This window comes from Exophiala xenobiotica, assembly GCF_000835505.1.
Source record: "Exophiala xenobiotica strain CBS 118157 unplaced genomic scaffold supercont1.2, whole genome shotgun sequence".
Lineage (NCBI taxonomy): Eukaryota > Fungi > Ascomycota > Eurotiomycetes > Chaetothyriales > Herpotrichiellaceae > Exophiala > Exophiala xenobiotica.
Window position 1 is genome coordinate 4,056,874 of NW_013562493.1, and position 13,265 is coordinate 4,070,138.

General features: G+C 52.4%; 4 protein-coding genes across 6 annotated transcripts; 3 read left to right on the plus strand and 1 right to left on the minus strand.

Annotated features, from left to right (window-relative positions):
- The first annotated feature begins 525 nt into the window (after positions 1 to 525).
- Positions 526 to 3,570, plus strand: PV05_03710. Of its 2 annotated transcripts, XM_013464379.1 has the most exons (4): positions 526 to 1,649; positions 1,726 to 2,590; positions 2,684 to 2,993; positions 3,045 to 3,570. In XM_013464379.1, the coding sequence occupies exons 1-4, from the start codon at positions 1,245 to 1,247 to the stop codon at positions 3,190 to 3,192; spliced, it is 1,728 nt and encodes a 575-aa protein (XP_013319833.1). In that variant the 5' UTR covers positions 526 to 1,244; the 3' UTR covers positions 3,193 to 3,570. The 2 variants fall into 2 exon arrangements, with proteins under 2 accessions (XP_013319833.1, XP_013319834.1); XM_013464380.1 differs by having other exon boundaries at positions 1,726 to 2,993.
- Positions 3,571 to 3,702: 132 nt separating this feature from the next.
- On the plus strand, positions 3,703 to 6,732 carry PV05_03711. 2 transcript variants are annotated; one of them, XM_013464381.1, is made up of 4 exons: positions 3,703 to 3,943; positions 4,084 to 4,225; positions 4,282 to 4,393; positions 4,446 to 6,732. In XM_013464381.1, exons 1-4 carry the CDS (start codon positions 3,935 to 3,937, stop codon positions 6,394 to 6,396), a joined length of 2,214 nt encoding a protein of 737 aa, XP_013319835.1. In that variant the 5' UTR covers positions 3,703 to 3,934; the 3' UTR covers positions 6,397 to 6,732. The 2 variants fall into 2 exon arrangements, with proteins under 2 accessions (XP_013319835.1, XP_013319836.1); XM_013464382.1 differs by having other exon boundaries at positions 3,703 to 4,225.
- An 81-nt stretch (positions 6,733 to 6,813) lies between these two features.
- PV05_03712 (uncharacterized protein) lies at positions 6,814 to 11,371 on the plus strand. The gene is made up of 2 exons (XM_013464383.1): positions 6,814 to 10,872; positions 10,957 to 11,371. Exons 1-2 carry the CDS (start codon positions 7,167 to 7,169, stop codon positions 11,055 to 11,057), a joined length of 3,807 nt encoding a protein of 1,268 aa, XP_013319837.1. The 5' UTR covers positions 6,814 to 7,166; the 3' UTR covers positions 11,058 to 11,371.
- Positions 11,372 to 11,426: 55 nt separating this feature from the next.
- PV05_03713 (uncharacterized protein) lies at positions 11,427 to 12,993 on the minus strand. Its single transcript, XM_013464384.1, has one exon. The coding sequence runs from the start codon at positions 12,920 to 12,922 to the stop codon at positions 11,510 to 11,512; it is 1,413 nt and encodes a 470-aa protein (XP_013319838.1). The 5' UTR covers positions 12,923 to 12,993; the 3' UTR covers positions 11,427 to 11,509.
- Positions 12,994 to 13,265: the final 272 nt, after the last annotated feature.

The following is a 13,265-nucleotide window of genomic DNA, read 5'->3' on the forward strand; positions in this document are numbered from 1 at the left end:
TATCATTGCGCTGCAAGCACGCAAAAGGACCCTGGTTCTGATGTCCCTCAGGTGACTGAACAAATCCAGGCACGGTATCCATGACGTTGCAGAAGCGAGGTCAAACCGCCATACTACGAGTACTGTAAGCAGCGTGAGTCAAGCGAACAAGCGTATCATGGACGGAGGTACCGTGCTATGCAGGCTCTTATTCGCTGAGCCGTCTCAGAAATGATTTTCCAACCGGTATGTCAGCAGAGATGCTCATCGGGAAGGGTGCCTGATTGCTTCCTGGACAGTTATTTGGGTGTGGTGCTGGCATGGACTTTCATGGATGGGCATGGACCAGTCGCGACTCAGGTCGGCTTAGAAATCAACTTTGGAGCAGGTCAACGCTCCTCCCACCCGGATAGTTCGCCACCTCTCACGCACGGCCCACGAGTCCTTTTCCTCCACTCAGAGCGCTCAATCGGCGGCCGGCTTGAATGACTGAGAGGAGCTATACCGGACATGAGCCTTCTATCAGAACAAGACCAACCGGCAGAGTCATCCAAGCAAGATGAGGCCTGTATGTATCTGCGTCGAAAAAGGCAGCGCGTGCTGGGACCTTCAATCCGGGCAGGAAATGACATCCCAGCCGGTCTCCAATCTACGGGTGCTGAATGCAGACTGGCTATTTGGAGGCTATAGTTAAACACTGGGACTCTGGTCAAGGCTCACGGGCGTAAGTCTTGGCAAGGGTCCTCGCCTGAGTGGTTGCAACTTTCAGTGGTTGACCGGCTTTCCCCCTCTCATCACTCTTTCAACCACCATAACTCGCATCTTTTTCCTGTGAACAGATCTCACCAGGATCGAGTGCCGATTCTTAGACGTCTGGACCACTTCCATTCCGTCATTCTCGCCCCTATCTACTGTGTACTTTGTTCTTGCACACTGCCCCCATTGAACACCCAGCCTTGTTGTCAATCCAAGGGTGCGCTGACCGCCCCGCCTACCGTTCCCGCGCCCTCACTTCAACCCACTATTCTGTCATTCTCAACTTATTCTCTTTCCCATCCTGCCTCTACCACTATCGAATACTATTGCAGTTCATTTCTTGCCTCTTGATACTGCTCTACTTTCGCAGTAGAGGGAGGCAATATTGGGAAGTGTCAATTCGAGCTTCCCGTTCGACTCCGCAATTTCCGCTTGAACCAAATCCTTGCTGAACGGGCCGGCCTTCCCTGCTGAAGACAAAGGCAGCAGCGGCCACCTCCTCATATTCAATGTCGCGCCAGTCCACAGACGGTCTCTTTCTCTCCCGGGACCAGCAAGACCTGCTTATGGCAGCGCTAAACTCCAACAAGTCCTCGAACCAACAGTCCAAACAGATAGCGACCCCTCAGAATATCAATTTCACTCCCACCATGTCTGCCCCAGGATCCGCCAATCTCGACTTCAGCGATGAGAGCCCTTTCCTTGACTTTGATCCCGATGCCGACTTTGACGAGAGTTTCGACTTTGACGAAAATGCCCGCATGATAGGTGACATCCCTGGAGAGCTACATGACAAGAGAAAAAGCCTCGACGGCAAAGACGATGACGACGAGGGCGGAGGAAAGAGACGGGAGGGCGAAGACAAGACTGCCAAAAAGCCCGGCAGGAAGCCTTTGACCTCCGAACCTACTTCTGTATGTTCACTTGGATCATTATATGCAATCGTGTCATACTATTGCAACACGGATAGTACTAATTGTTCAAATGCAGAAACGCAAGGCTCAGAACCGAGCGGCACAACGTGCCTTTCGCGAGCGCAAGGAGAAGCACCTGAAAGACCTAGAAGTAAAGGTGGAAGACCTTGAAAAGGCTTCGGAATCTGCCAACCACGAGAATGGCCTTCTCCGAGCTCAAGTGGAACGTCTGCAGGTCGAATTGAAAGAATACCGAAAGCGTCTGTCCTGGATTAGCAGCAATGGATTGAATCGGTCGCAGCCGATTGTGGCCCATCCAAAACAAAATAATTCTGCAATCAACAACCACAATGACTTCCAGTTCGAGTTCCCAAAATTCGGCGATCTTCCGTCGATGCCGTCGAACGTGTTCGGTAACTCGAAGCAGCAGAAACCACAGACCACAAACTCGACTCGAGCCTCATCGATCTCAACACCTAGGTCGACATCAGTCTCACAAAATAGTAATGGCCGTCGGTCGACATCAGGCTCACAAAATCAGCCTGCTAGATTTGGCTCTTTGACCCAATCACCTCTAAGTAATGGACAATCTAGGTCTCCGCAACCTCAAAATATACAGAAGGACCAGCAAGGAAGCGTCGATAGCTTGTCCGGGTTGTTCAGTCCTTCTATATTGGAAGCAAGCCGTCATGCATCGTTGGGTGGATACTTCCCCCAAACCACTTACAATGCCCCAGGCCAAAACGCTCTGGGAAACGTCTCGGGACTATATTCAAATTCGAGCATGTCCAATTCCGACTCTCCGAGTTCGTCGACAGAGTCGCAAAATCACATTTCATCCATTGGGACTTCCCCAGAGCCGAGCCTCAACTCCCCTGCCAATAAGGTCAACGACTACAGCCTCAATCCTATCAACGAAGGTGGTCTATTGACATTTGGCGGTAAGGACCTCTGCGATCAACTCCAACTGGCCTGTGGCTGCGCGGACGATCCAATACCACCTATTTTGAACATGTCTAACGAAAGCTCGTCAGGATTCAATAACAACACCACCGGATTGGAGGTTAATGGCATCAACGCCCTTGCTCAGCAAAACAACAACACCTTCGATCCCGTCCTGTTCGGCGACTACCGCGAGACTCAAGACAATATTCTGTCGCAGGATTTTGGAGCTTTCTTTAATGACGCCTACCCATTGCCGGACCTGGGCAGCCCTCTGCATAATTACACCGATATCACAGCTGACCAAGCTCCCAAGACGGATCTAATGCAACAGGTGGAGGCAGCTAAGAACGAAGAAGTCGTTCCGGATACCGACAGGCCTATGAGTTGCAATAAGATATGGTTGGTAGAGTCCAACACTAGTCCTTTGAAACGAGCTGACATTTGGTGTAGGGACCGCCTCCAATCAATGGAGAAGTTCCGCAACGGCGAGATTGATATCGACAACCTCTGTAGCGAGCTGCGTGCAAAGGCGAAGTGCTCCGAAGGTGGTGCAGTGGTGGATAAGAAGGACGTTGACAAGATTCTGGGTGTCGTCTAGGCAGTGTGTACTGACACTTGGAGTTCACGGCTCAGGTTTCGAAGGATATATGATACCAACAACCAAATTGCATGAGGATGGCGGAAAACCAGCATGCATGTGCTACGAAGTTTCGCAATGCTTGCTATTGGAGTTATGGAGTGGAAAGGTGAAGTGTCCTTTCATGTACCACCCTGTGCGATCTGAACTCTGGTTGAGTTCCGACGCTCTTTATCGTGTTTGGCCAGGAGATTGGAAGTATCCTGCAACCAGCCATGCCAAAATACCAAAATCTTGGAGAATATTTGTATGAGACAGCCATTGCAACATTATTCATGATCTAGATTCTAGCGATCAAGGGGGACTTTTCGATTCATGAGCTGCAATTCATACTTGGACCCTCGCGGTTCTGATTCTCTCAACGAGACTGACATAACCAAAGAGGATAAGCGGCATGCCAAGCGGACTCCCAGACCGATGGAGACTGGCGCCATTTACAAGCAGCGGACGTAGCTTGTCGCTTTTCCTGGGGGTGCATACACTTGTTACAGACGTCTCATTTTTGTTCTGCCTTTGACCCAGCATCAATCTATTCCTTGTGTTCGACCTAGTAGGAGTCTTCACACGCCATTCCACTCCCCAGACACCTCCTTTCACTAATACTAATCGAGCCGCGTCCTTGTCACTTTCTGCCGCGCCTTCAAAACGTGCCTGCGCGATCAGAGAACCTTCCGGTGCAAGTCTGCAATATTTCACTCCAGCGATGGCTTCTGTGAGTTCTCTTTTCTTTCATCTCTCCCTCTACCTCTCTTACTCCTCCACCGAGCGGTCTACCTCGCAATGCATCCATACAACGCAGGCAGAGGCTTCATGCCAGTTGCGGTCCCTCCGCTAATCCTGCGCCGCCCACAGCCACGCCCTCAATTCCCAAACCAAGGCTATCTACCCAACGGTACCTCTGGCCCGACACCTGGAGCGCAAGCTCTTCTTCCCAACAATGGCCGAATCATTCAGGCCGGTTCCGTCCGGGTCCTCTGCATTGCAGATGTGAGAGGTGAGTTACTCCTGTCGGCCGCAAAGCTTAATCAATCTGACCAACTCCTTTGACAGGAAACCTGAGATCTCTGAACGAATTGGCAAGAACCGCAAGAGCCGACTACATCCTTCACACTGGTGACTTTGGATTCTACGACCACACATCGTTAGAGAGAATAGCTGAGAAGTAAGAAAACTGTGAGGTTGAACCCGAGATCAAATGGCTGAACCGAGTTTAGGACTCTGAAACATGTCGCACAGTATTCGCCTCTGCTCAGTGAACATGTCAAGCGACAGATTGCTCAGCCTAATCCGCCACGACCGATCAAACAGATGTTCTCACCAGACCAACTGCCTCTTTCGGAACTGCCTCTCCTACTCAACAAGCAGATCACCTTGGACGTACCGGTCTACACGGTATGGGGAGCTTGTGAAGATGTTCGGGTCTTGGAGCGTTTTAGATCAGGAGAATACAAGGTGGATAATCTACACATCATTGATGAAGTCAATTCAAGATTACTCGATGTCGGAGGTGTAAAATTGCGGTTGCTGGGCCTCGGAGGTGCTGTGGTCATCCACAAGCTCTTCGACAATGGAGAGGGCAAGACATACATTGCGGGCGGGCAGGGAACAATGTGGACGACGTTGTTGCAGATTGGTTCCCTGATCGACACTGCGAACCGAGTCTACGATCCTTCGGAAACCCGCATCTTCTTGACTCACGCCTCACCCGCGAGAGACGGGATTCTCAATCAGTTGTCCGTCACTTTGAAGGCCGACTTCTCCATCTCGGCGGGTCTGCACTTCCGATATGGCAGTTCCTACAACGAATTCTCGGTCAACCCTTCTCTGGATCATTACCGTGGCAAATTGGCTGCGTCGAAGGCATCCTTCCAAGATGTGTGGGAGACAGTGAAGGTTGACGTTGAACAAGCCATTGAGTCCAACCCCAGCCACAAACAGCTGCTTCACAGTGCTCTCGACATCATTGAGAGGATGCCCAGTACTGCCAATGGAGGAAATCCTTTTGGAGGCCCAGTTGGTGGAGGTGCTGCCGGTCAAGTGGATGAGAGTGCATTCAAGAACATGTGGAACTTCAACCTTGCTGACGCTGCTTTTGGTTATCTTGTTCTGGAGATTGAAGGTGGCCGCATTGGCACAGAAATGCGTGCCCAGGGCTTCAACTTTGCTCATCGCGGCAAACAACTCGGTTCAAACCAAGCTGGTCAACAACAGGGATCTCCTGGACAAGTTACTACAGCTCCAGCGCCACCCATGACAGCGCCGACTGGTCCAGCTCAAACCCGTACGCCAGCATTCCCAGCTCCAGTGCAGCCATTCCCGCAACAACAGAGACCGGGGCAACAGCCAGCAAGACCCAGCCAACCTGGTCAGCAAACAGCGGCTGCGAAATCAGCCACTCCACCTACTACAGGATCACCTGCCCCACCAGTGACTCAGGCCAAACCGCTGACACCGCAACCATCAAGCAGCTCTGTACCAACTACCTCCGCACCTGACGCCAAGCCTGCCACTCCGGCCACAAATGGCGCGGGTACAGACAAGGTCACCGATATCGAAACATCAAAAGCTAAACCTGCAACTCCAATGTTAGAGCGCAAGCCTCCTACCGCATTGTACATGTCCTTCGTCGACACCGAGCAGGCTGCCAAGGAATGTTTGGCCGAGGAGGACCGTGAAAAGGTCAAATCGATTGTGCGGATGGGCAAATTCAGCAATTGGAAGCTGCAATTCGAAGACCACGAAACTGCACAAGGTGCTTTGACTCGCGCTCAGTCAGAGGTGCAGAAACACAAGGGACCCACCGGCAAACCTCCAAAGGTGGTGTTCTTCGAGGAACGAGGTGGTGGAATTCATCAGCGCGATAGCCACAGCCAAGGTGGAGCGGGAACTTGGCAGGGTAGCGGCCGTGGCGCATCCGCTGCTGGCACTGGCCCATCCCGAGGTGGCTATCAGAGCGGAGGTGCCAGTGATAGTGAGGGTGGCCGTGGCCGAGGAGGATTCCGTGGTCGCGGTCGAGGACGAGGTGACGATCGAGGCGGTCGCGGTGGACGCGGTGGACGAGGTGGCTTCCAAACCAAGACAGCTGAAGGACCATCGGACGCCAAACCATCTTTCGAGTCAAAGCCAAGCGAGTCGAGAGCAGCAGCTACCCCAGGCGAAAATTAAGCGACTGGACACTTGATTTCGACAAACCGACAATTTCATTTTGTCTTAGTATGGAGAGCGAAGAACACTTGACAGCGAAATTTTCAGCGAAACTCAGGTAGGATTGTGTGCATTATGAAGGCGCCATAGGTTGTCAAAATGGGGGACTTCGGCTGGAGTCGAGAGCAGGCTGAGGTTCGACCTGACATGAGGGATTCCCTTCCTGGGATCAAAGGCATTTCCTTCATAACACGTGTATTCTACTCTTTTCCCCTCTTGTTAGAAAAGACAAAAGTGAATAGTGCTGAGGCTGGAGAGACAAGAGATAACAAACGAAGAAAATCAAATGCCACGCTAGAGTCTGTGTCACATTGTGTACCTGAGTTATGGAAATCCCGTATATTTGCTTCTCCATCTTTAGAAAACCATTCCGCATCTCAATTCTCCATCTGTCTAGACTGGGTCTCCGTTCGTGTGCCCATGTGCCTGGGGTCGTGTGCAGGAAGAGGGTTGGGTGAGCTCCGAATGCTGACGTCTTAATGGATCCGACCCCAACTGTCACACGTCGCCCTGCATCTTCCATGTTTGCCTGCTTCCATATTCCACAAACCAACCATCCATTCCCTCTCGTTTGATTCTGTCAACATGTCTGCTCTTTACCTCCAAGTGTTCCACAACAACCTTCTGTTGCAGCTTTGACTCTGTGGCTAGCATTACATGATGAGCTACACTGTGGACTATTCCAGCCGGTGAACTAAACAAGACGACTCGCACCTTACGAGTCCCCAACGATGCGCTTCTCCTCCTCTACCTTGGCAGCTTTGGCCGCAATCTGCTCTATTCCTGTCGCATCGTCCTCCGTTGCAACTCCTCTTCACGAAGCCGGCCGATGTGCAATCCGCGGTCATTGCGGCAAACAGGGTTTCTTTGGATCTGATCTACCATGTCCCGACAATGGAAAGGCGTCGCCTCCCTCCGATGATCTACGCGAAAAGCTAGTCGATCTCTGTGGTGCAAAATGGGGAGATACCGATGTATGTTGTGAAGAGGAGCAGGTGGACACTCTGAAAAAGAACCTCAATCTCGCAGAGAGAATCATCGCGTCATGTCCAGCTTGCAAGGAAAACTTCTTCAACCTCTTCTGCACTTTCACTTGCTCGCCCGACCAGTCCTTGTTCATCAATATCACAGATACCGGCAAAGCTACGAACGGGAAAGAAATCGTCACCGAACTCGATAACACTTGGTCGAAAGACTACCAAAGCGGTTTCTACGACAGTTGCAAAGAGGTCAAGAATGGCGCCAGCGGTGGCAAAGCGATGGCATTCATCGGCGGCGGTGCTGAAAATTATACCGAATTCTTGAAGTTCCTGGGCGACAAGAAGCTGCTTGGAAGTCCGTTTCAGATCAATTTCTTGGAAGAGCCGCGATATGATGATACCCAGGGCATGAAGCCCGCGGACCCTCGTGTCTATGCTTGCAACGATACGGATCCCAACTACCGGTGCAGCTGTGTCGATTGTCCGGCGGTGTGTCCAACTTTGGAACCAGTTAGTTCGGCGGAAACTTGCCATGTAGGAAAGCTCCCGTGTCTGTCTTTCGCGGTGATCATTGTCTACTCGATCGCCTTATTACTACTCATCACCGCCATCTCTGGCCATGTGGCATACAGACGGCACAAGCAATGGAAGAGCGAGAGATTGCAACTTCTGCAGGATTCTGCACCCAGTGACGATGAGGACGAGGGCGATCTGGTGCATAACGCGGGCCTCTTAGAGAGACCGCAGCGGAATTACTACTTGAATCAGATCTTCGATCGAGCGTTCAGCAAGCTTGGGGGGTTCTGCGCTAGATACCCGGGACTAACGATCGGCACGAATATTGTGGTCATTGGTCTGCTCAGCTTGGGTTGGTTACGATTCGAAGTCGAGAGAGATCCTGTGCGTCTGTGGGTCAGCCCGAGCTCCGATGCTGCTCAAGAGAAGGCCTTCTTTGACGCGAACTTCGGTCCGTTCTACAGAACCGAACAGGCCTTCTTGGTCAACGATGGCTCGCCTAACAGCTCGGTTCTGACTTATGAGAACCTTGATTGGTGGTTCGACATCGAAGAGCGCATCTCGCGCATGATGACTCCGGAGAATGGCGTCACTCTCAAGGACGTCTGCTTCAAGCCTACAGGTTCGGCTTGCGTTGTCCAGTCAGTCAGTGGCTGGTTTGGAGCTGGTTTGACTGGCGATTGGAAAGATCAAATCGAGCTCTGCGCGGCGCATCCTGGCGACCAGAGATGTCTGCCGGAATTTATGGACCCTCTTCAGCCTGGGCGCATCCTTGGAGGCTATAAAGATATTGACGAGGTCACAAGCGCAAAGGCAATGATCACGACTTGGGTGGTCAACAATCACCAGCCTGGGACGGAAGGCGAAGCCAGAGCCGAAGAGTGGGAGCGCGCCTTGAAGCACGAACTGCTCATTTACCAAGAAGCCGCCAAGACTCGAGGCTTGAGGTTATCCTTCAATACAGAAATCAGTCTTGAAGAGGAACTGAACAAGTCAACCAACACGGATGCGAAGATCGTGGCGATCAGCTATGTTGTCATGTTCATCTACGCTTCATTTGCTCTAGGATCGGCAAGCTTGTCGTTCAAGTCACTCCTCAGCAACCCGTCGAACGCCCTAGTCCAGTCGAAGTTCACTCTCGGCGTGGTCGGCATCATTATTGTCCTCATGTCAGTCTCCGGATCCGTGGGTCTATTCTCTGCTGCCGGGGTCAAGGTCACATTGATCATCGCGGAGGTCATTCCCTTCCTTGTTCTGGCCGTCGGCGTGGACAACATCTTCCTCATCGTCCATGAGTTTGAGCGTGTCAACGTCAGTCATCCAGATGAGGAGATCTACCAGCGTGTCGCCAAAGCTCTCGGACGTATGGGCCCGAGTATTCTCCTCTCGGCGTCCACCGAGACAATCGCGTTCGCGATGGGCGCCTTTGTTGGTATGCCCGCGGTCAAAAATTTCGCCGCGTACGCCGCTGGTGCAGTCTTTATCAACGCATGCCTGCAAGTCACAATGTTCATGTCCGTCCTGGCGCTCAATCAACGACGCGTCGAGAGTCTCCGGGCTGATTGTTTCCCGTGCGTCACTGTTCGTGGCGCCAACTCCGTCAGCATGCCCGGCGGCCACTTCTTCGGTTCAGATGAAGAGGGTTGGCTGCAGAGATTTATTCGCAAGGTCTACGCACCGCGCCTGCTCGATAAGAAGGTTAAGACGTTCGTCGTGGCATTCTTTGTCAGTTTGTTCGCCGCAGCTATCGCTCTGTTGCCCGAGGTCCAGCTTGGCCTCGATCAAAGATATGCGCTGCCGAGCGATAGCTATATGATTCCGTACTTCAACGACTTGTACGCGTACTTCGGTTCCGGTCCGCCGGTGTACTTTGTCACGCGCGATGTCAATGTGACGCAGCGAGAGCATCAGCAGCAACTCTGCGGTCGGTTTACGACGTGCAATGAATATTCGCTGTCTTATATCCTCGAGCAGGAATCCAAGCGACCGGACGTGAGCTATATCAACGCCGCGACGGCGAGCTGGGTGGATGATTTCTTCTACTGGCTCAATCCGATCAGTGACTGCTGTACCGAGGAGGATGGCAATACGTGCTTCAAGGAAGGCGAGTGGAACATAACGCTGAGTGGTATGCCGGAGGGCGCCGAGTTCGTGAGGTATGCGCAAAAATGGATCCACGCGCCGACGGACGAGGAGTGTCCCAACGGGGGACAGGCGGCCTACAGTAATGCGGTTGTCATCGATGCGAACAATACCGATATCCCCGCGAGCCATTTCCGAACATTCCACACCCCGTTGAAGGGCCAGCGAGATTTCATTCAGAGTTACGCCGCTGCAAGACGGATTGCGAAAGAAGTGAGTGACAAGAACGACGGGATTGATGTCTTTGCGTATTCAAAGCATTACATCTTCTTTGATCAGTATGGAAGTATAGTGCGCCTGACGGCGACGCTGGTCGGTGTGGCGGTAGCGATCATTTTTGCGTTGAGTAGTAGTTTGCTGGGCAGTCTGGCCACAGGCGCCGTGGTCAGTGTGAGCGTGGTCATGATCGTTGTGGATGTGCTGGGTGTGATGGCGCTCGTGGGCGTGAGTCTGAACGCGGTTAGCTTGGTTAATCTGGTGATTTGCGTGGGCATCGGCGTCGAGTTTTGCGCGCATATTGCTCGGGCGTTTATGTTTCCGTCCAAAAGTGTGATGGAGCGGGCCAGGAATAAGTTCCGTGGAAGGGATGTCCGGGCGTGGACGGCGCTGGTGAATGTCGGTGGCAGCGTGTTCAGTGGCATTGGCGTTACCAAGTTCCTGGGCGTCGTCGTGCTGGCGTTCACGAGGAGCAAGATCTTTGAGGTTTATTACTTCCGCGTCTGGTTGGCGCTGGTGGTGCTGGCGAGTGCGCATGCCTTGATCTGGTTGCCCGTGGCCTTGAGCTTTGCCGGTGGCGATGGTAAGTCAAAACTCTGTGTTCTTTGTTCTTTGTCCTGTGTTCTTGAGGCGGAGCGGCGTGGCTAACGTTTGTGGTGATTGATAGGCTATATCGACCCGGAAAGCGAAGGTGGTCTGGAAGAAGATCTGGCTAGTAGGAGGTATAGGAGTCTCTTGCCCGATGACGATTATGACTCGGATGAGTAGGATGGAAAAAAGCGGAAGCGTCTTTCTTCTTTGTCTGTTGCGGTTGGGCGAGTGAATGAAAGCCACAAAACAGGCAGAGCAGGTTGACAATGGGGATCAGACGCTTGCAATGTGAACAAAGTGCAACCAACTGCAAGAGAAAATAGAATCGAGTTAGGAAATGTCATTCGTTGAGCTACTGGTAGAGGATATCACTTGCAAAGGCTGTCTGGGCTTGAGGCAGCAAAGCCTGATCGGTTTAACTTGGACTGCTGGGAATGGTTCATTTCGTGGCTTGTGTTGTGGCCGCTCGATACGTCAGGAAGATGGTGGTGGCTGAGTGGTCGATAGATACAACGATGGTCATGGGATGACCATTACGGTCAGAGTCAAGTCATTTCCGTACATCAATTGTTCTCTGTTCTTGCACAGTCTACCCACAGCCACACTGACACGCATCAAACGAGCTGTACCTAATCATCATCCCCGAGCTCTAGGATAGTCGTTGTCCGGGCGGTCGAACTCGGCGGCTGCATCCCAGAAGGTGTTCCACTCCCACTTTGCGCTGTACCAGGTCTGGAGGACAACTGCGTCTGCGGAACTACACCCGACAATCTCTCGGCCTTGAAATTCCTCTTACTTCTGGCTGTAGACGGCGCCACAGGACTCGACGTCAGACCAACGGGAATTCTCTGGGTGCCTCGAACGCCATCATCGTCTTCGTCTTCATCGACATCACTCGTCGCAGTTTCAGCTCGATTCCTCTGCTGGGCGCGGGAGAGGAGTCTCTGCACACGTCGTTTCAAGGGTAGGTTCGGCTCAAGATCACCTTCCATAAGCGGGACATTGCACTCCGGGCACTTCACCATGCGGACTTGCATTTCCTTTTCGCGGCGCGCTCGTTCTCCTCGATGGGAGATCTGACTAAGTTCCACAAGTTGCTCCTGGTCGAGAGAAGCGTGGTCCTTGGATGTTCTGAGCATGTTTAAGATTGCTTCTCTTTCGTAGGAGTGTTTGCATCTCCGGGACGTGACCGGGTCCTGGAAAGGAAGTAAGGTGATCGGGCATTTTATACGGGTCGTTTCGGAGGCAATTTCGAAGTCGCTACCCTCACTGTCGGAGCCGCCACTACGGTGTCTTTGGGAGGATATGACTTCTCGACCTTCCTCAGCGGCGAACCATAAGCCCGGGTCAGGCATTGGCGGTTGTTCTTCACCAGGATGCAGAGCGTCATATAGCAAACGCTTGAAGCCAGTGTAGAAATTGTGATGCGCATATTTCTCGGTGGGGGTCTTCGTGGACCAAGATTTGTTTTGCTTCTGGAGTGCCGCCGCAAGAAGAATGTGCGGCGCGTCAGAGGGATGAGGAGCGGATTGCGTTTCTAGAATGCGGTTGTTCTCGTCTTCTTCTTCGTCCTCATCTTCATCCGCGATCGTTCGTCGACCAGATCGCATGGGGGTGGGATCGAATGATGACTGCTGAGTTTGCGTAGATGATTGCCCGGCCTTGTTGACAGTCTCCTTTATCACATCTGGTAGGTCCTCCAACCAAACTTGGTCGTCAACAATGGCTCGAATGCTCATGTCCATCTTGTTTGTAAGGCTTTCGACTTTCTTTTGGAACTGTTCATGTTCCTGATCCGCCGCGTTGTCTCCGTCTTCCTGTCCATCTCGCCGCTTTCGCTGTCTTTCATACTTTATGCGTCGGTAGTAGCCAGCCTCGTTGAGTTGGTCGACGGTTTGAGCTAGCTGCTCAGAGGCGTCCTTGAGATACTTGGCTAGTTTTATGGTTCGAGATCTGTCTTTGGCAAGTTCTTTGAGCGATGAGATAGCGTGGTCGTTGAGGGGTGCACGGAGAGGCTGCGCTTGGAATGTCGTAGACGCCATCGCCCTTGCGCGAATGAAGAAACCGCAAACAGTCACCGAGAGGCTTGGGTTCTCTTCGAGAACGATCTCTGTGTACCTGGCTGCTGCTCGTTACTGTTGAGACGTGCACGTGGACGCGTCGGCAGCAGGCGCGTTGATGGCCCGATCGAAAATGGAAAGCTTGCCGACCACTTAGAGGGATGAGAAATTATCCGGTCAGGCAGAAAATCGCATGCAAAATAACGCCGCAGAATGAATAGATTTGGCCGTCAGACGCTTACAGACTTCCCATCGAGGCCATTCACGAGTCTCGACCTAGATCGCACCCGGAGCTCCTTCGCCGGCGTAAGAACAGATCGAAGAA

Coding starts and splice junctions, on each gene's coding strand:
- PV05_03710 (XM_013464380.1), top strand. CDS start 1,245: ATGTCGCGCCAGTCCACAGACGGTCTCTTTCTCTCCCGGGACCAGCAA. Junction 1,650..1,725: donor TGACCTCCGAACCTACTTCT/GTATGTTCACTT, acceptor GTTCAAATGCAG/AAACGCAAGGCTCAGAACCG. Junction 2,994..3,044: donor ATGAGTTGCAATAAGATATG/GTTGGTAGAGTC, acceptor CATTTGGTGTAG/GGACCGCCTCCAATCAATGG.
- PV05_03711 (XM_013464382.1), top strand. CDS start 4,012: ATGCATCCATACAACGCAGGCAGAGGCTTCATGCCAGTTGCGGTCCCT. Junction 4,226..4,281: donor CTGCATTGCAGATGTGAGAG/GTGAGTTACTCC, acceptor CTCCTTTGACAG/GAAACCTGAGATCTCTGAAC. Junction 4,394..4,445: donor TTAGAGAGAATAGCTGAGAA/GTAAGAAAACTG, acceptor AACCGAGTTTAG/GACTCTGAAACATGTCGCAC.
- PV05_03712 (XM_013464383.1), top strand. CDS start 7,167: ATGCGCTTCTCCTCCTCTACCTTGGCAGCTTTGGCCGCAATCTGCTCT. Junction 10,873..10,956: donor GAGCTTTGCCGGTGGCGATG/GTAAGTCAAAAC, acceptor GGTGATTGATAG/GCTATATCGACCCGGAAAGC.
- PV05_03713 (XM_013464384.1), bottom strand. CDS start 12,922: ATGGCGTCTACGACATTCCAAGCGCAGCCTCTCCGTGCACCCCTCAAC.